Source organism: Micromys minutus (genome assembly GCF_963924665.1).
Source record: "Micromys minutus genome assembly, chromosome: 17".
NCBI lineage: Eukaryota > Metazoa > Chordata > Mammalia > Rodentia > Muridae > Micromys > Micromys minutus.
In genome coordinates this window covers 44,189,661-44,210,157 of record NC_137952.1, presented here as the reverse complement: position 1 = coordinate 44,210,157, position 20,497 = coordinate 44,189,661, and the positions used below count along the sequence as shown (strand labels likewise).

At 42.4% G+C, this 20,497-nt stretch overlaps 1 protein-coding gene across 2 annotated transcripts in view; it reads right to left on the bottom strand.

Moving 5' to 3' along the window:
* Window positions 1–1,337: 1,337 nt before the first annotated feature.
* The window catches only part of BTBD3 (BTB domain containing 3), a 28,745-nt gene continuing 9,585 nt past the window's right edge, over window positions 1,338–20,497 (bottom strand). The window contains exons 2-5 of one of the 2 annotated variants that reach the window (XM_080930987.1): window positions 9,289–9,568; window positions 8,732–8,822; window positions 8,092–8,210; window positions 1,338–5,285 (exon numbers count right to left, since the gene is read on the bottom strand). In XM_080930987.1, the coding sequence (XP_080787113.1) occupies window positions 4,253–5,285; window positions 8,092–8,210; window positions 8,732–8,822; window positions 9,289–9,431 (1,386 nt within the window). In that variant the 5' untranslated portion in view covers window positions 9,432–9,568 and the 3' untranslated portion in view covers window positions 1,338–4,252. Of the gene's footprint in view, window positions 5,286–8,091; window positions 8,211–8,731; window positions 8,823–9,288; window positions 9,984–20,497 lie in introns of those variants that run through there. The other variant, XM_080930986.1, reaches the window with a different exon arrangement.

Sequence of the window (20,497 nt, the reverse complement as noted above, 5' to 3'; positions counted from 1 at the left end):
GATGTGAGAGCAACATGGGCAAATGCTCCTCAGATGCCACACGGCAGGCATCCTGGGCTCAGCACTGCAGCATCCTCAGTGAAGGTCTCATCCATTTCTACATTTCCCTCTTACCCCATGCTGGCCAACTTTCAACAGGGAAACTTTCCACCCACCAATGTTAGTTATAGAAATAAATGCATAACCTGTTCCAAAAGATAATTCTCCAGAAGTGGCTTTACTGGAATACATATTCTAATAGGTAGAGTTTAAAACAAGAAAAACAATTGGCCAGTAAGTGGAAGACAGGGCATAATCCAAGGCTGCTCTTAGCTCACCGAAGCATCTCAAAGACTCAGCAGATATTCATAGCCCACTAGCTTCATTTATACCATTTAGTTTACTTTCCAATTTTCTCGTAAGTTTTGGTCCAAAGCCTTCCAAGGCAAGCAAGTCAACCTGGAGGGTGTAATGTAAGTGGTTTTGAGTCCCAACAATGAAACTGGATCATCCACAACTGTCTTTGGTTAATGAAAACAAACATTCAGATTAACTTTAAGTAGAAGCAAAGAAGAAATAAAAGCTGAGACTCTGGTAGATTAAGGATCTTTGCAATTCAGGTTGTAGCTGTGGTTTTAAGCTGCTGAGGACAGGGGTGGGGGTAGGGGGTTCCAGTTCTCATACTTATGAGTAATTCCAAACATCTTTTGAGCAAGTCAATAGAGACTGAACCTGGATAGGTGAAAGATTGAGAAAAAGTATTGGGAAGGTACAAGGAAAACTATGTATGTATGCATAACTACATTTATATAATTATGAACGAGGATGTGGCTGTGTTGTGTGCAATAGGTACGTGACACAGGGATATACAACTGATTGTTATCCAAAAGGCCAGAGAGCATTAGCACTGGGAAGCAGAACGGGAAATGGACTGAATATATAACAACTGCACTAAAATTCTTATTTGGCAGTTTATTTCTGGATCCAATTACGACCTTGGCAAACAGAAGGCGGATGCGGATCAGTACGGCACTCTCTCAGTACAGTGGGTACATGGAGAAGCTGTGGCTGGGATTGCCAGCCCACCACCAATCCCACAACAGGAGCACACACGTATCCGCTCACTCTCATTTCCTGAGCAGTCAGGCCTCGAACAATGTAACTGACTAACATCTTCACTGTTCTCCTATGCTTTTGCCTCAATTTTCACCTTTTTTGGGAATCAAAGATATTGAATATTTTGTAAACAAATGTTCCTATGAAATCATCATTATAAATGCAGTCGCACCAAAAGCCAAAAGTGACATTTTTTTTTTTTTACTATTTCAAGGGCAACAAAAATGCTAAAACAGCAAATCTATGAACCAGTTTTATTTTATTTGCATTTAACATAATTATACACATTCATGTGTCTAACAAGATCTGCACTGTTACATTAAAAATACAGTACAATAACATTCAACATGAGGTACTTTATATATTTTCCTTCATAAATAACGCTGTAAGCTGCTAAAGTCAAGCACACTGATGCATGATTGGCTACAGTGTCCTGAATTAGCTGAGCTTATTTAAACACCTTAAAAAAAAAAAAAGACAGTTCAGTGCAATAATTATGTAGAAATTAGACCATTTACTTAAATACTATCTTAAGATATGATTAAAGAATGTTGCATTAGAACTGCTAGCCTAGTTACCCTTATCCCCAGTATGAACAATGATGAAGACTGCCAGTATGCTGGGCAAAGCATCTACAGCGTTTTCTGCTTAATGAAGTTGTGTTTATACACTAGAGCTGCCAGCCCTGTCAGAATGATGGTTTTTATTCTTATAAACTACAAAGTTCAAAATTACCAAAGAAAACCAAAGCAAGCGCATTATCTTTCATTTTGCTGGAAAAATGCATATAGGAGAATAGATTCAGAACATAAACTTTCTTATTTTAGGTATAGCTGCTCAATCTTACCCACAGTTCCTGGCATAGGCCAAGTCAGAAAGTGGGTATATCTTTTTGGAAACGTAATAATTAATATAAAGTTAAGTTCTTCCATCCTCAGTGATCTGCACTTGCCCAGCCACATGGAGGGTGTCTCAGTCACAGTAAAAGCGAGTTAGGAGTAGACACTGCCCCTTTAAGGCTATCACACCCAGCCCAACTATCTCACAGGACTCAATCTGTGCTAAACAAAGTTCCTTCTCCTCTGGCTTAAAAGTAAGTGCCTTCCAGTCACTTTGCATGTACCACACCAATCTGTATGGTAGCTATGAGTTACTGAAATGTTTAACCATAACTGTAAAGCAAAAACCTTTGTTGAAGTAATTTTAATTGACTATGTACCTTCATCTCATTGATGCTTTGCCAAAACTACAACCTGCCGTTCCCTTTGTTAGGGAAGTTGTCCTAGGAATATTCTTCTAGTCATCAATAACAGCTTTTGGTCACCTATGTTAACAGATGTATGTAATGGCAAAATGATTAAAACATTTCCCATAATCCAGTGCTCTCCTCCACAAGGTAAGCTGGCCAAAGGCCACAAGCCCATATCTGTAGGGGAAGAAATGGCCCAGAAGCCCAGTGAGTGGCAGCAGTCACTCACTGAGCCTGGCTGGGACCAGGGGGGGGGTTGGGGTTGGGGGGGGGGTGTTACTTCTGACACACCCACCACTAGCCAGGCTGGGAGGAGGCAGTTCCTGAGTTGGCAAGCACACTTGCATGCACATATTGCGCAGGCACACACACCCCAGGACTAGCCCCTGCTCCAGGTAAGCTAACTTTGGCTTACAGAGCAGGAGAAGGAGGCGGCCAGGGACCACACTCTGGGTGGCGGGAGCCATCTCAGGATCACACTGAGCAGAAAAGCTGCCCAGAAACACATGGATATTTCAGATTTAAGTGACTACACTGGACACTACCAGGGCCACAGGCACTGAGCCAACACGAGCCTTCATGAGAAAGAAGTTGTCTGCGAGCTTTTCCCTTTGCTTATGTTATCATGGAGAAATAAGAACTGCATGTGATGCTGATGAGGTCAATACTTGGTATAACCCAGTGTCACTCCGAACCATTTCTCAAATACCCTGCAGTCATATATTGGCACTTCAAGATGGCCAGAGGCCAGGTTCTAGCAGTCCAGAAGCTTGTTCATAACCAACAAATAAGATCGTCTATGGTCAAAGATCAGATAAAGAATGTTTTGGATTTAAAAGAAAAAGCATATAGAGCACTTTATCACATTGACAAGTAGTGCTAAAAACCGTTACTCCATACCTCTATAGGACTGTGTGGTCCTCTTTTAACAGAAGAGGGGGAGGAGAAACAGGACTCCTATGTAGTAAGACTTAAGAACAAGTCAATAGTGTGTGTGAGTGTGTATTTATTTGTATGTTGGGGGGTAGGGGGAGTCCAAAACTACCAGGCAAGAGTGGCTTTTCTGACTTGTGTTTGCTTCTCACTGGTAAACGGAATTACTGGCCTTACGGGCATTTTCAGGCTTCCCTTTAACCCACTGTGGTGTAAATTAACAAGTCTGCAACCTTTCTTCCTATCAACAATGACATTTTCTAACTTCATCACTTCTGAAAGAAGTGTGTGCATTCTGGTATCTTGTCTTCTAACCTGAAAGAATATAAGTCGGCCTTGTAGTAGATGTCGCGGACTAAACAAACACCTAATTCCTTACACCAAGGGTGAGAGCTGCTCAGTGGGTAGCACATATATGGACTTAGGCCACAAATTTAAAAGCAACAAATGTAAAAAAGAACAGAGCCAAACATGACGACTGGCCTACTGTTTACTTTCTAAGTTTACTTGTCAAAAAGCAAATATTCTTTCAAATTTGTACACTGAGGTTTACCTGTTTTTTTGTTTTTGTTTTTATTTATTGAGAGAAAATGGTTCTGTTTAAAAATAATGATACTACTTTAGGATACAAATTCCCATTCATTAAAGGAAATTCAAGTTGATCCAAAATCTTCTTCAGAGGTACAGAAGTAGGAGGCTGGGGGGCACTTGGAAAAGTACATGATCTCCTAGGCGTACAGATGCAACTCAAAATCCACAAAGCCTGAGTAAGAACTTGGCTCTTCTAAGCATATAGTTAAAAGCGGAATGTTGCATTTTAGCCTGTACATAATGAAAAGGTTCAAAGACATTAGAAACTGCCTACTGCTTCATTCATTACAAATTACCTGTGCTGACCACACGTCTGCAGATGAGCTAAGCGTCAGGCAAGGAGGGCCCATGTGGGCCCCTCATGCTGCATAAGAGAAGAAAAGTTCAGGCATAGAATATGAGCTCGGGGATCTGCCCTCCCTGTACACCAGTGCCATTGGTGCTGTCTGAGGAGCACTGGAACTGGACAGTCACCTTGCCACACTGAACTTCCGTCATGCCTTCTTGTCCAAAGTAGCTGAGTTCATTGCCATCCAGCACCACACTGGCTGTGTAGAAGGTGTCTGGCTCAATCTGCACTGGGTATTCAAACCACACAGGGAAGGTATTGCTGGATCCATCTGAGAAGTACTTGCTCAAGTTCTGGCCCAGGACAACGCCCTGCCGTTTGAGTTCAATCTTAGCACTGTACTCTGCAGAGCCACAGCTGGAGCCATACAGCCCGAAGCCTGCGATGAACACCCTCTTATCAACTGCAAACTGGATGCTGTCACAGCGACCCCGATAGCGCCACTGGTTGCTCCGATAGGCACATGACTGGAATCGGTGACAACGCTGGGGGACCAGGCCCTTGCGGGCCTTACTCACAAACTGCAGCTCCGGTTTTTTGGATGCGGTGTACCAGAGGAAGATGTCATTGGTCTCATTGAGAGTTAATACCCCAGACTGTGCAGCACCATTGGCGAAGTCATCCAGGGCCATGGTGGGGATGCGGATCAAGTACAGTGCCTTTCCTAGGACCTTGCGTTTATTTTCAATGCTCAAGGCCAGATCTTGCCGCTGGCATTCCACCTCAGCCCAATTCAGGGCTGCTTCAAAAACCACTATTTCTTTGGCATTCAGCGTTTCCCTGCGGAGGATACTTTCGAGTGTCTGGAAGTCGATGTCACAGAATCCCTCAGACTTGAGCGCTAACTCGGCTTGGGCATCTATCACCTCCCAGCAACGCTGTGTCAGGTCCGGCTCCTCAAACAGGCAGCTCTGAGAGAGGAGAACGCAGGCGTTCTTGGCGCTTAGGCTGGTCTCCAGGAAATTAACACAGGCTCTGGCAAGGTGAGGAACTATGTACTTTTTGGCAGCATACAGTGTGGCCAGCACTGTGTCTGCAGCCAAGTCAATTTCATCACAATAGATGTATCTGAAAAAAAGTAGCCAACATGTAAGCGAATTTCCACAGAACGAGCATGTGCAGAAAGGAAGGAAGCCACTGCTTTCAAGCCTGTCCAAGAATATAATTTCATGTGACAGTTACAACAAACATGTTAAAGAAGCATCCGGAATACATTCATAAGGTATTAATATTTCAGCTCAGCAGTAAGCTTATATAATTAAGGGGATTAACTTTGTGTTACTATTCATCCTCTATCTTATAAAGACATATTCAGTGCATTTTCAATAAAATAGGAGATACTGCAATTATCTAAAAGATGACTGTGAATCAGAGATAAGATTATGAAAACACAGCAACATTCTATTATACGTATTAAATGTTAAAGAGCTGACATTCCCAATCCTACAGCTTAAAAAAATCATTTATTTACGTGTGCATGAGTGTACGCTTGTGCACTTGGGTACTCCTGGAGTCCAGAGGGCCCTGGCTCCCTGCAACTAGAGTTACAGGCAGCTGTGAGCCATCTGAGAGGGTGCTAGGACCCGAATCCTGGTCCTCCGCAGAAGCAGCATTCATAACCCCTGACCCATCTCTCTCTTCAGCCTCACCAAAGTTTAAAGTAAACATACAGTTTTATTCCACTTTCTGTTTCAATAAAAACAAATGTCTTTTGAAACTGTAAGGTCAAAATTAAAAATTTTAATGACTTGATACTTTTCTAAAACACAAAACAAAAACCTGATGTTAAGTATTTCTGAAGTGGTTCCAAGTTCAATAAATCACCACACACAAACTTCCAGACTACCTTTTCAGAGAATTCTGCAAATCTTTCGTATCCATGAGTTCTAAACGTACACTCGCCCATTTCCAGAACTACGGTGTGCACTGCCCGCACTAGAACCTTACGTGTTCACTGACCTATGCTTTGGTGAACCGCACCTATCTTAGGAAAGGACACCCTTCTTGGGTTTGGGGGAATGGTGGCAATTTCTCGAGACAGTCTGTTAAGACAACCTGCTATCTCATTACAGGATAAAGGGGTAACCAGTGAGAACTCTGCCGTGAACAACACTGACAAAACCTATCAAAGCTTTAAAGCTAAAGCAGCAAGTACTCTGCCTGTTTTTTAATAGTTATTTTAGTCCAAAAACATAAACGCACACGTACGAGCCGAAAAGTTTCCTCAGTAACAAACACTGCTTCCAGGAAACGCTCTTCCTCACGGGCTCAGCCGGTTACACCGGCATGACCGCTCAGCAGCACAGCGCAGCACACTTGTGCTTTGCCTAAGGCCAGGAGAGCATCCAGAACATGGGCTGGATTTGTAGCCTCGCCCTGGAACTCAAGGGCACTGCCACTCCTTTTCTGAGTACAGCTGCTCCCCAGGACTCCCCAGTTCCTACCGTCATAACTATCCCACACCAACAAGACAAATGGAGCCTCACTCAAGCCCTGATCTTTGCAGTCCACCTGATTCCAGCATTCTTAAACATGGTGCTAGCAGGCTCTAGAACTTCATCTGCAAGGGAAGAGCCTTGGCAAATCATGTATCAAGTGACTTGGGCAAGATGTAACATTCTACCATTCTTGCTCCTGCTTCTTGACTGTTCATGTGTCCAGGATACAACACCCTACTTGACTTCAGTGGCACTGAGATGCTAACTAGGGCTGCATTCCACCAACAACAGATGGCACTGTCACACTCAGAGCTGACTTCACAGGCAGCAGCGAAGGGCAAGGATCCAAGCAGGTAGGAGAGGGTTCTCAGTGACTGTCTCTAATGGACTCTGAAGGTTAAAACGTGATGAAGCGGTTAATGTTATGGTGTCTCCCATGCTCACTTGCCTTTAATCTCCCTGCTCCCTACTGGGCAAGTTCTAGTTCAATTAGGCTTCAAAGCCATTACAAGACCAAGGAATTACAGACGTAAAAACTCTGAAGCTGACTCTAACTTATTTTTTCAGTAAGCAGTACACAATAAATAATGATTGTTTTAAAAACTGTGAGACTACAGCCAAACGTTTTGAACCACTGGGTGATTTTTCATCAAAAACACTTTTTTTAATTTATTCCAGTGAACTGAAATCCCCAGACCAACATATAACTTTGAACAATGAAGAAAACCTTAATAATACAGCTTATAATAACTAGGTTTAAACCCCACTGTTTAGCATTAGGCATTGGTAAAGATGATTGTTGGTACCCGATTAACATGCAGTAGAGTCTGCAGAGGATCAATAAGAGATAAATTTTTATGTAAATACGTGACTACCCTAATCTTTTTTACAACTTTATATTACTAATTTAAAATTGCTTACATTAAGCTACAAACGACAGGAAACTACCCCTTCAAGTATCTTTTCATGACCATAAGCATGTCCAATCTTGTGGGTGAAATGTTTGTGGACAAAGATAGTGAGGAAACCGCTGGGTCTTCCCAGTACTGCCAGCTAATTGAGGTACATAATTGCTGTTACTGTGAAGTAAGCGTTATTCCTCTGAAGACTTCTCAGCCTGTACTGCTTTGGGAAGAGAACATCCCTATTAAACAGTGTTTTTTCCAGAAAGCTATTTTTCTTTTAAAATGTCATTAAAACGCAGTTCCCTCCGTGAGCCCCTGGGCTCTAGGCTAAGAAACGGCACTAAATGCCTGCATCCCTTCATCTGACTTCTGTGAGAAATGCAGCACAGCTCTAAGACCGTTTCCAAGGCAAGCAGCACCCTCTCTCTTCAGAGCCTCTCCTCTGACACGAAACTTAGATCTGACTCAGAAGGCGGCAGAGCACAAATTCGACACAGGCAAACTCTTTCCAAACGCACAAATAATGCTTACTTTAGCATGGCAAGGAAGGCGGCAGGTTCGACGTCTGGAATTCGGATTTCATCTTTGTCCTCAGCAAGCTCTCCATAAAACATTGCATGGAACACCGAGCTCCCGACTGCTAAGACGTACTGTGGAGAAAGGGAAATCTCATTTCACGCACTAAACTGAAAGCATTTTCAGCAAGTTAATCCCAAAAGACAGCTAGCAAGGCAGGGCTGGGGGGATGTAAGGTGAACTAACCGACATCTTTGAAACAGCCAGGTTACGGTGTATCCTGACGGGGGAGCACAGGCTTTTCACACAAACTGGGCTCTCTACCAGCATCTCAAAGCTTTAACATTAATACACACCCCCAGCCCATTGTAAAATAAATAAAACCAAGGACTATTTATCTGATTTCTATAGGAACAGTAAACAGAGGACTTTCCAAAGCTGTTACAACATTTCCTACCCTTGGGGGGGGGGGGCATTTTTCTGGGCAATATATACAAACATGTAGAAGGAAACAAAGACAAAATTGAGAGTGGCCCAAGGTCTGCATCTCTGTAACTGGGCGAAACACATAGTTCCTGCCCTCAGCAAGCTGTGTGCGGACAGGGTCCCTCCACATAAATCTCAGGACTAAACGGGTAAAGCAGCTGTTGCTTACTTTGTGTCCTGGCAACCGCTGAGTCCCACCTGGTGGCCCAACCACAAAATGTACGTCTGCCATCAGATCGTTATTGAACATCACCGCATTTCTACAAACGAGAGGCACTTCATTAATTCACAGAGGCCTGGGTTCCTAACATACCCTTCCCCAACACACAAACTTACAAGCTAGGCAACAACAGTTCAGTGTTCCACGTCTCAGCAAAAGCAAATACAGGGTCTGAATCTCTGCACACACACAGAAGTCACTAAAGTTTTAAAAGTTATCTAAACTTCTGCATGACTTAGAGAAATGAAGGGTTTCTCACCTCTGTGCTCCACAGACAACAACCCTGTCGCTTAAATGTTACGGCTTGCAAAAATATTTTTATCTAAGAGTAACAGCTGTGCCGTTTTGGAAAAGATACAAGACAGTTTTCTATTACCAGTAAAGCTTTAGGGAAAGAGGAAACGGAGATTCGTGTTAAACTGCATTACAGGTCATGCTAAAGCAGAGACTTCAACGCTGGCAAACTTTGAAAGTGAATAAGCTGGCCGGCCAGCAAGGGCGCCTACCTTTCTCTGATGGTTGGATAAAGACCCTGCCAGTTGGGGGCCGGGATGAGGTTGTTGTTACAGAGATTGTGCTGGTGCTGCTGCTGGACAGTGGTGCTGCTGGAGTTGGCTGGCTTCTTACGGGGGAATATATCAGCAGCCATCTTCTTCTTCTTTTTAGTCTTCAAGGTAATTATTTCATAACAAACTGGGGGCAACTTGCTGCCCCCACTGCCGCCGCCGCCGCCGCCGCTACTGTTCGCTTTCTTTGAACCTTTTTTGGACCTGTTCTTTACTGTCTCTGGAAGCATCAAGAAGAAGGTGAGACATTTCATGTTCTTTTCTTTATCATCTACCATGAGTACAGGATGTGTCTCTTTAGAGCTAGATTTCGCAAATTTGCTCCAACATCAAGGCAAAGAGGCTAGCCGGAGCTAAGATGTTCACAGAAACTGACAAGCTGGTATTTTCCTGCTCTTCCCAGCCAGGCAAGGTGACCTTTTCACTATGTTGAAGAGAAACTGGCTTTAAGTTTTATCCAGGACCGGATCTGTTAAATACATTCCCATCATGATTCCTGCTTTCCTTATCTGCGCATGAGAACAGCCGTTTTCTGGATCACCTGAAAAGCGTATGCTGAGCAAGGGAGACAGGCAGAGAACCGAGGTGCTTGCTTTCGGAATTAGGTTAGCAAGATGTGGCGAGCCCAGCGAGTCAGTGCGACCGACCGACCGGCGAAGTTGTGTGGTGAATGGATCGGGAGGGAGAGTAGGTGTTACAGCCCTGCAGACGGAGTCAGACAGCCAGAGCTCCGAGCCAATAGCTGAAGCCACCAATCAGGATTGGTCGAGGCCAAACAGTGACACCTATTGTAGCGTGCACAGCTCGGCTATTAAAGGAGCAGCAGTTACATTCTCTTTTCTACTGTATATTTAATTAAGATAAACAGCAAATGAAAGACATTTGCAAACAGGAAGGGAGGGGTTTGTTTCTCTTTAGCACAGGAGCATTTTCATTTCCACCAAAACAAGCAAAAGCCATTAACAAAGAATGGGAACACATATGTCTAATCTCTCTTTCTGGCAAAAAACCTTCCTCCTAGCAGCGTTTACTTGCAAGTATTTTGAAAAGGATCTCCTAGACTAAAAAGCTAAAGGGAATCAAAGTACTGAAACTAAACCAAATGCATTTAAGCACAGCTGGGGGTGGGTGGGGGGTGTCTTTTTTTCAGTCTCTCCAGATGCTTTGCTAAGGCCGGGCATTTAGCTTGCTTCCAATGTTTTCTAGCTCTGCATTGATCTTGGACATGTGTCCCAGGTCACAAAACACTGTTAATTACAATGAGCTTATACCAGCATGCTTAACTGTACGGAAGCATAAGGCAAATTCTAGATATGAAAATAGCATTCAAATGAGACAAATCTGATAGTGTTTAAACCCTGTGATTCACTAAAGATAAGTCAGATAGGGTACCGCTCAAGATCTCAAAATCCAACTCAACTCCAAAGGCTAAATTTAATCTTGTCATACAAATTTTAAATAATCTATAAGCTAAAAATCAACACCAGTAGGAGGGCTATTTAAAACGATCAGTCTCCCGCTAACTAGTTACAAGGCAAAAAGGTCTCTGCTTTAGATAAGAATAAGGCTTCCCCAGCAGCTGCTAGTAAAACAGCATCTACTGGAGCTTCGGTTTGTAAAGACAGGGGTTGTTGGCTGTCCCTGGACCCCGATCGCTTGGGTCCATAGCCCTGTATGCTATGTAACATTCACCTGCATGGTGACTTCTCAGCAAATGAGAACACTCTCACTGTAACCAACAGTATTACATGCCAGGAACCAGCGTTTAAATCCCTAGCATCTTAATCCTAAATCATCCCTTTGTTTTGTCATCACTATCAGAACTCATTTGAAAGGCACTGCAAGAACAGAGTGTAAGAGAGACACAGACATGGTTACCTATCCCCATTTCTGATGGAACCAAGTGGCTGCTTATTTATTACAATTATTTTATCCTCAACTGCAGGGCTAAGACCCCACACATCAATACCCTTACGAATCACCTGTTGTACTTCGAGGATAATGTTAGGGATATAATAACCTTTTTGAATGTATTTAGAAGGCCCTGGAGACAGCTTGGCTGGTGAGTAAATTATTGCAATGCAAGGATGGATAGATGGATAGAAGGAAGGAAGGAAGGAAGGAAGAAAGGAAGGAAGAAAGGAAGGAAGGAAGGAAGGAAGGAACAGTACAGCAGCCTGTGCCTACAACCCTGACTCTAGCAGGTAAAGCTTAAGTAAGGCCTTGCTAGTCAGTTAGCCTAGTTAAATAAATAGACATTGTCTCAAAAAATAACAGAGAGCAGCAGAAGACACTCAATGTCAACCTCTGCCTCCTCACACCCCCCCACACACACACACACTCACTTGCAGAGTCAAACAGACTTTCATCACTCACACAGGACACAGAGGAAAAGAAGTAGCTTCTGAGTGAGCTGCCTGCCAGGAAGGTCGAATAGAGGGTCTCTCTACTGGCTGCGGCTGAAGTTCTCATTCACAGGTGCTTACAAAGCCCTTCTGATAGGAGGTATTTCTGAGCATAAATCCCAAACATATTTCTAACAAACCCAGTATCTGGCTCCTGAGGTCAGACTAACCAATTAAAATGGAAGAGGAAGCCAGCTGATTTGAGGCAGTCATTATTAGCTGGCAACAGAAGGAGACAAAACAGAAGAAACAAAAGAACACTTTGAGGGCTTTACTCTTCTTATACATAGCTATATGTAGCAGAATGTAAATCTCCCAAACCACAGCTCTTACATCACTAAGGAGAATGGGGTAAGTGCATATAGTAGTTTAAGAAAGGAAATTACATAAGGTTTTAGAAAACACTCTTTTGAAATGAAAGGTCCCAGGTATTGGGGAAAACCAAGCGTTGTAGAAAAGCAGGAAACAGGAAAAGTAAGAGGAGGAGAGGTAAGTACTACAGGGTCACTAGGGCAGTGCTTGCTATAGAAGGCCAGAGGCTGGTGAGGTGGCTGTTAAAAAGACACACACACACACACACACAGAGAGAGAGAGAGAGAGAGAGAGAGAGAGACAGAGAGACAGAGACAGAGACAGAGACAGACAGACAGATACAGACAGACAGACAGACAGCTGCCTTTCCTGCTCAGGTGACAAGACAGGCCATACACTGCTGCTAAAACTGCAGTCCCGGGGCCAGAAGCAGCATGCCCCAGGAGCCTTTAGGGCCTCACGGAACTTGGAATCATAAGATTTTAACAAGAACTTGCCCGCAGTGTGCAAGGCACTGAGGTTTGAGTGAGACTTCCCCAAAGATCCAGGTTCAACACCTGCCAACATAGTACCTTCAACTCAAACCCATGAGCAAAAACTCAAGGTAATTTAATCTATTAGAACCAGGGATTTAACCTCTCCTATCTTGTTCTGAAATTCTTCTGTTCTGATTCATGGTGCCATTCTAGGATCCAGGTGAACAGCCAGCCAAGTCAGTCAACCTAAAGCATATGGTTCTCTGGAAAAGAAGTTCTAGTCCAGATTCTCAGGGGTCAACAGCAGAAATACCAAGCAGATGAACCAGCCAAGCCCTAAATAATTAACTCCCTAATTTTGCACATGTAGGTGACATCAGCAACCAAGAAAACTGTTCCATTCTGGCTAAGCCACTTAACCCCAAATTATGGGAACAGGCCTTGAAATCAAGTCAGTCTCTAAGGGACCCAGTTTTCTCAGCTCAACAGTGAGGACTGTTCGGAAGGACATTTCTCCAACGATGCTTAGTCCAATTAGAAACACATCTTATACTCTGACTTAGAGCAGAGCATACATATCTGAAGAGTTGAAAATATTAAAGTTCTAGCTGATTTTTTTTCTATCTTACTCTTTTATATTTTGATGTTACTCTTGATACAGTCAATCTTTCAAATGACTGGTTTGAGAAACCGGATTATTTTGTGGGGTACCTGAAGCTTAATATCCAAGGCTCATTTCCATCAAACACTTAAGACTAGGGATAATCAGAAGAAAAAGACGGTTAGACGCCATGTACCTAACAGTGTGCACACAAAATCCACCAAACCGCATGCGAAATCTCAGTGTGGGATGATGCTTCTGGAAAGACAACAGCTTCCATCTGCCTTTCTGAGTAATAAAAATTCCAGAACACAGGAAAACAGCATCACCACCTTCAATACCCTTCCTCATGCTGTGGTGACCCCAACCATACAAGTATTTTCATTGCTACTTCATAACTGTGATTTCACTACTGTTGTGAATCTTCATGTAAAATCTGTGTTTCCAATGGTCTCTGGGTGAAAGGGTTGTCCAATCCCCAAATGGGTCATAAGGGGCCAAGAACAACTTAAGTAAAACGTTATGGAAACAAACAAACAAACTGGCATGAATCTGTGTGTCTTTGTTCTCTGTTCTTGTTTCTAGTTTACTACATTAAATACGTAACACCCCCTCATACAGATAAAAATAAAATCTCATCTACTCCCTCTCCAATCCAGATACAGCACCTGCAGTTTGGAAAACTCGTCGAAAAAGCTGCTAGCATTTCCTTACTTGTTCCTACACTTCCTCCTTTATAGAGCTTTTTGAGATATAGTTAATCTCCCTTAATGAGGGAAGTAGGTCAAGAAACCCTTCAACCTTTAAAGAAAGCATTTCCAAGATACACAGTACAGAGCCTGCACTGTACTAGGAGCTGGGCACAAAACAGGAAGAAGTAGAAAACCTGGGTCCAAAGGTTAGCTAATCACAGTGGGTTCCTATTGATTTTATAATTGCTCGAAAGTTGAATCACCATTATCTATCTTCACTGGATTCTGAATTAATGAGAAAATTATCAACAGAGCTTAGGCTCACTTAGATCATCCTTTCTCCACAGGAGGGTTCTCGGTTGGCTTGTCTTCAACTTACAAAGGCAGTATGGGCAAGGGACTCTTGGAAGTCTGAAGAGCCACAGTCTAACTGACAGGCCACTCGCATTACAGAAGTGTGAGGATCTGTAATGTGGGGATCTATAAACTGAAGTCCACAGTAAACAGGAGGGAGACACAGGGACTGCAAGGCAGGTCTGCTTGCCCAGTTCTGTCTGGTCCCATTCAAGTCCTCTACCACTCACGGCAACCACACCACACGTAATCTCCTGTTTGTATTTCTAATCCATATAAGAAAAATATATGTGCAGAGTTCACAAAGACAAAAGCCAGAAACATACATGGTCCACACCCATGTTGGGGCATTTCAGAAAAGAAATGGACAGGATCTAGAAAGTGCTCTAATGGGAAGGAAGAGCCATGGGGAAGTTGCTGATATCCAGGAGGTTCTCCAGGTAAATCTAAGGTCAGAAAACCAGATACTCCAGGTTAACATGGGGTTCTGCGTCCACAACAATGCTGGCAACTCTTGTTTAGCTTGTTCTAACTCTAGCATCGCTGTCTGGACTTGTACATGGCTTGTTACAGGACACGTAAAACCAAGTCAGTGTAGTAGACAAGAGGAGTGGCCCTCTCAACCCGGACTCACAGGAGACCAGTCAACCTGATGAACTGAGTTAGAATGCACCTGGTATTTGCTTCTCTGTCCTTTCAGGACCAAGCAAGCCTTATGCTTGTGATCTGGGAGGTTAGAGAGGAAAGTGACCAAATGCTGGCAGCCCCTAAAGATGGCAGCAGGTGCCAGAAAATGTGCTACATACTTTCTAAATCAGGTGATAAATGAAGAGGCAACCAAGACAGCATGCATAGTGAAAAAGTAAGATCCAGTAACAAGTTTGACTTTAAGGTTGGTTACTTAATATCCGAGAGCCTCATTCTCATCTGCCAAACAGAATAATTCTTAAGGCTCAGCCCTCTCACATTGTGAAGTCAAAATTATATGTTGGTCAGTTGAAATGGTGATAAGTGGGAACCCGACTTAAGCAGAAAGCATCATTTATGATAAACTCAACCAGAACATAAGGCTCTGGCTCCCCATCCCCTTCCGTGCAGCACCTTCAGGCAGTGTAGCTGCTGATCTTTCATCTTCCTGGTGTGGTCTGGCCCTACCTGTGGGCCCAAGTCTTTGCAGCTCACTCTGATTTTCCAGTCTGGATAATCAACATTCTCAAGTGTGTGTTCAGAACAGGGCCATGGAATCCCAAACTGCTGTCACCAAAGCTACACCTGGAGCCAGTATCACAAGCCACAACCAATGAGGAGGCCAATGCTGGCTAGTTGTGCCCTACGGTGCCTACAACAGGCTGGAAGCTACAAGCAGTCATCTAGCCTCGTGACGGGCAATGGTCACACTAGCCATCTCTAGCTGGTCTCCTTCAATGAGCCATCGTGAACTCTAGCACAAGCTGATGATACACAAGCCTTTGGGTAAGGCATACCTCAGTTGTCTAGAAGGGTGAGAAAGGCGGATGGTCAGTTTTACTAAGTCACCCCCTTTACCAGAGAGAACTCCAACTAACCGTGAAATTAGACGGGAAGCATCCAAAGTCAGAACACATCAATTTTCAGTGATAACTAATTCTTTAAAGAATCCGATGTACCATTTTACACATCCAATAATTATAGTTCTGTAACATAACGTATCTCAGTACACACCTTGTTGAGAATACTAAATAACTCATTTAAATCTCAAATTATTCATGCATTAAATGAGATGGTTTTGAAAGAGTATTTAAGACTTATCAAGTGATACTCTACAGATAGCTATTTAAAGAAATATATTTTACAAAGGTTAAAATACTTTGATAAAAAGTATTTTAGATATCTAAATATTTAGATAGAAACGTTTTATATATGCTAAATGATCTGTTTTATAGATAATTTCCTCTCTAGGTTTCTAAGATTTAAAAAAAAAAACAACCTACTTATGGGCTGGAGAAATGGCTCAGTGGCTAAGAGCACTTACTGCTCTTGAGGAGGACTGAGTTTTGTTCCCAGCACACATTCTGACTGGCTCCAGGACATTTGATGACGAAAGTACTACTGTTCTAATGCAGGTCAACCAGAACTGCAAATCCTCATCTTGTTTGTCTCAGGGAATAGTGAAGCAACCTAGAGAAAAGATTACTTTTCTTCTGTTGAGTTGTATAAATTTGAGTTGAATTATTTCACTGACTTCAAGGTATCATTATTTCATATAGTACAAGAAGAAAGGCCTCAATTGAGAGTGCTACTATGACAACCGTTTTACGGCAGAAAGCGTAGGTGGAGATCCTGAAGTGCAAACTCGCACTGCCAGCCTCGGCAAAGCACCCCACTTCCGTTATTTTTCTCACTGACAGGTAAGCAGGTAAGGAATAGAAAGCAGTGGAGACTAGTAACTCTCTGGGTAGCAGCTGTGAGAAAGACTTATCAAGTACTAACACTAACTGTAAAATAAAACTGAGCGGTGAAACAAGTCCCTATAAGATGCTGTGTAGGAAGGATACGTGGCTCAGAGGTAAGAACACTGTCTAGTTTTCCAGTGGTACTGAGTTCAATTCGCAGCAACCGCATGGTAGCTCAGACCATCTATAATAATACCTGGTGCCTTCTCTGGCCTGAAGGCATACATGCAGGCAGAACGCTGTATACATAATAAATAAATAAATCTTTAACAAACAAAGATGTTGTGTACTGGCTAGAGAGATGGTGTGGTCCTTAAAGGTTAGACTTACCTTTACAATAAGGTAAGATCCTGTGTATACTCAGAGAAACAGAATAACCTATATTAACATGTTAATTTAAAAGTGAGAAACATTATTCTAATAACCAATACCCTCCCCCTTGTGACTTCGTATATACTTGGAAACAATGAGTCCAAAGAAAGTCCAGGCCCTGAGATCTCCTTGGAGATCTCTGAAGGGAAGCTGTTTTGATCCAACAGGGATCTCTAATCCTACTAGGAACGACCAAATGGAACAACTGCAAACAACCATTGCTGTGAACTTTTCCAGATCATGTCTGCTTTAGATGGCGAGGAAAATTAATGTGCTTTGGTAAATTATAAAAAGAAACAAAACAAAACAACAAATAAGTATATCGTGAAGGTGGTAGTTTACTTTCTTGGACTTAACGCTACCTGTATTAGGAGACTCACCGAGAACATCACAATCATCACAAAATCCGAAAGACCTTTCACTTCCAACTTAAATAATGGACATCTTACTCTACTGAGCAGTCACCCTGATCTAATGAGCACAAGGAACGGGAAGAAAGCATGTAGAGAAGTCCAAACCATCCAAACCACGTGACATTTATTCTGCACTGCTCTTGATTACTACTAGTGGGATTCCAAATCAAACAAAATTCTACAGCACCCATAACTCTTAATAAAAAACTCCTAAAAAATAAGAACCCTAAACAAAATGCTGCCCAAATATATGCTGTTCCCTTACCACTCAAGGCTTAGAAATAATCCTTCAATTTACCACTGTCTGGTCACGCCAAAACACCCGATAGATAAAGATTATTAAGACATTTTCAATTTTATTCTTTGATGTGCTTGAATAGTATCATAAGGATACTGTTATTGGAACTGAACTTTTGTTCCAAATACCTTATTTCCATTCAGAAAGAACCAGTTAAAATTCTGTATTTAGATTTACCACTATACATCCATCCATATGGTGTCAGTTAACTAGTACTCACTGAGGTTTCTTACTTCACTTTTATACTACGTATAATAAGACTAAGATATAATATCCTTCAACTGATTATGATACAAAGCTGAAGGGTTGGATGCTCAGGAAAGTCTAAGAATGTGACTAGAAAGGAGCAGTAGCTGGGATGACAGATCACCTTCACAGCCTTTGTTCTCTTCCTTTCTTCCTTCCTGTAATAGGTCCTGCTCCATGGACCTGGCTAGCCTCAAACTCAGAGCAATCCCTTTACCTCAGTCCTCAGGTACTAGGAGCTGAAGATCACACCCCATGCTTGGTTCTAACATACCTTCTCTGAAATATACACTTTCAAACGAAAGTTTAAAAAGACAGAGATATTACCAAAATTATTAACAACAGTCTCTTGCAAAAGAAGCCTATGATGGGGATACTGTAAAAAGAAGAGGAGGGGGAGGAGGAGAGGAGGAGGGGAGGAGGAGGAGAGGAAAACAAAAACAAAACCACTAACTTCCTGCAAAAGCTCAGAGTAAAAATCTCTTCTAAGTTCAAATTAAAAATGGCTTATATTATTTTCAATTAATTTTAAGATTTCTCTGTGTGTGTGTGTCTATATTAGTTTATGTGCACCAAATGCATGCAGGTATTCATGCATGCCAGAAGATGGCACCAGAGCTGCTGTCACAAAAATTCCAGGCAGTAGTAAGCTGTCGTGTGGCTGCAGGGAACTGAGCCCAGTTCTTCTGCAAAGGCAATATTATGCATTCTCAACAGCTACAGCATCTCCCCCCTGGCCTGGGTTTTTAATTAGCTTCAAACTGCAATTCCTTGGGTGTGTTGTGAAAGATGTTATGAAGGGATGGTGTACTGTACATTTTTGTTTAACCTTAATCACATCGACACCAAGAAACATTCAGAGAACCTCCATATGCCAGGGAAAATAAGATGGCGCCAGTAAAGCATTCCTTTGTTGCCCCCTTCTCTTGCTGTTGTAAAATGAATACATGCTGGGGAACGTCTATACTTAACTTGGTTTCTTATAATAAAACAACAAAATAAGGTATGTGAAACGAAAGCTCAACTCCAATAATATGCGGCGCGGTAAGTTTTATTTCTTGTGATAACTGTACTATTTAAGTAGGTTAGTGCTTGTACTACCCTAGGTAAAAATAAAATAGTCTAATGCTCTTAAAACGTGTCTCTTTTTCAAAAGTCAAGAACCTGTTATTAAATCTGGGTTTCCCCAATCTACATCACACAACACTCAGACACAAGCATGTGCTGTGGTCCTTAACTGTCACTGAAGTTACCATACATCTTCAGAGGGGAGAACTCTTAAATTTTCTTAATAACACATTTTGATACATCTTACAGCTGCACGGTCTCATAGGAGATCCATGTCAGTGTGGTGACAACTGGAATCAGAGCAAGGTCACCCTCAGGCTCTCAAGACAGAAGGTAATCTCTATCTAAGTCAGCTAGTTCTCTTTATATAGGCAGCTGTGGGCATGTCACGGAAGTAGTGAGGATTTACTATTTGCTTTTCCTAATATCCTCTAGTAAAATTTAAAATAACATCAATCAGGGAGACAAAGGGAGAGAGAGATGTTTATTAAATGGCAGATGGCCAAATCTCAGCTGTACAGAGATGGTCGTCATAAAAACAAAACAACAACAACAACAAAAAAAAAAAACAGTTATCATAACAATGGGAGTGGACTCTGCTGCTCACCAGGAGGATAGGCAAACATCTACGCAGGCAAAAGAAACCCTATCTTGCTTGCACAATCAGGACAAAGCCACAGGACTTACAATCTGGATCTCTATGAGCCCACTCTGACTCATTCACTAGAGTTCTTTTGACTTGTCCTCTTCTTTCTTCATAGTATAAATGCTCTTCAGCAGCCTGTCATTCTCACAGCACTCCGTTTCCCATAAGCTGATCACAAGCATACCCCTCTCTTCACCTTGCAGTCCAGGACTCCTTGGCATATTGACACTGCACATCCAACTGCACTACCTCTTTTTATGTCACTGGATCAGAGTTCATTCTCTGGGCCAGCATCTCCTATCTCTATGGAGAGCCAAAAGGCCACACCCACACACCTGGCATCCTCTGGTTACAAAAGAGCAAAGTTCAAGCTCAACAAGTCCAAATTCAGTTAGCAGTCTATATTAAATTTACACAGTGCAACTGATCCTGAGTTTTGTAAAATGTCCTGAGACTGGGGTCTAAGTGTTCCCAACTGTCTGTGGAATATTCAACTAGGTGCTATGGCAAAGAACCTAGAGCTATTAAATGTCTCCTGAGGCTCTCCCAAACAAGTTCAAGCACATAAGCAGTTTAGAATACTACTATAGCTTGTAGCTAATGCAACTGAAAATAACAAAGCTTAACCTAAAGCAAGTCACTACATGCACTTCAAGTAGGGCTCTGGTTCTTTACAAGCTTAACATCTAATGCAATGCAGACATTCACAGAAGTGTGGGTTAACTACGGGCAAGATCACTTACCAGGACAAAGCTGCTTTCAACCAAACCCAATTCATGGTCGGGCATATTTATTTATAGCACCAGTAGAAGAGTTTTAGTGATTTAATGAACT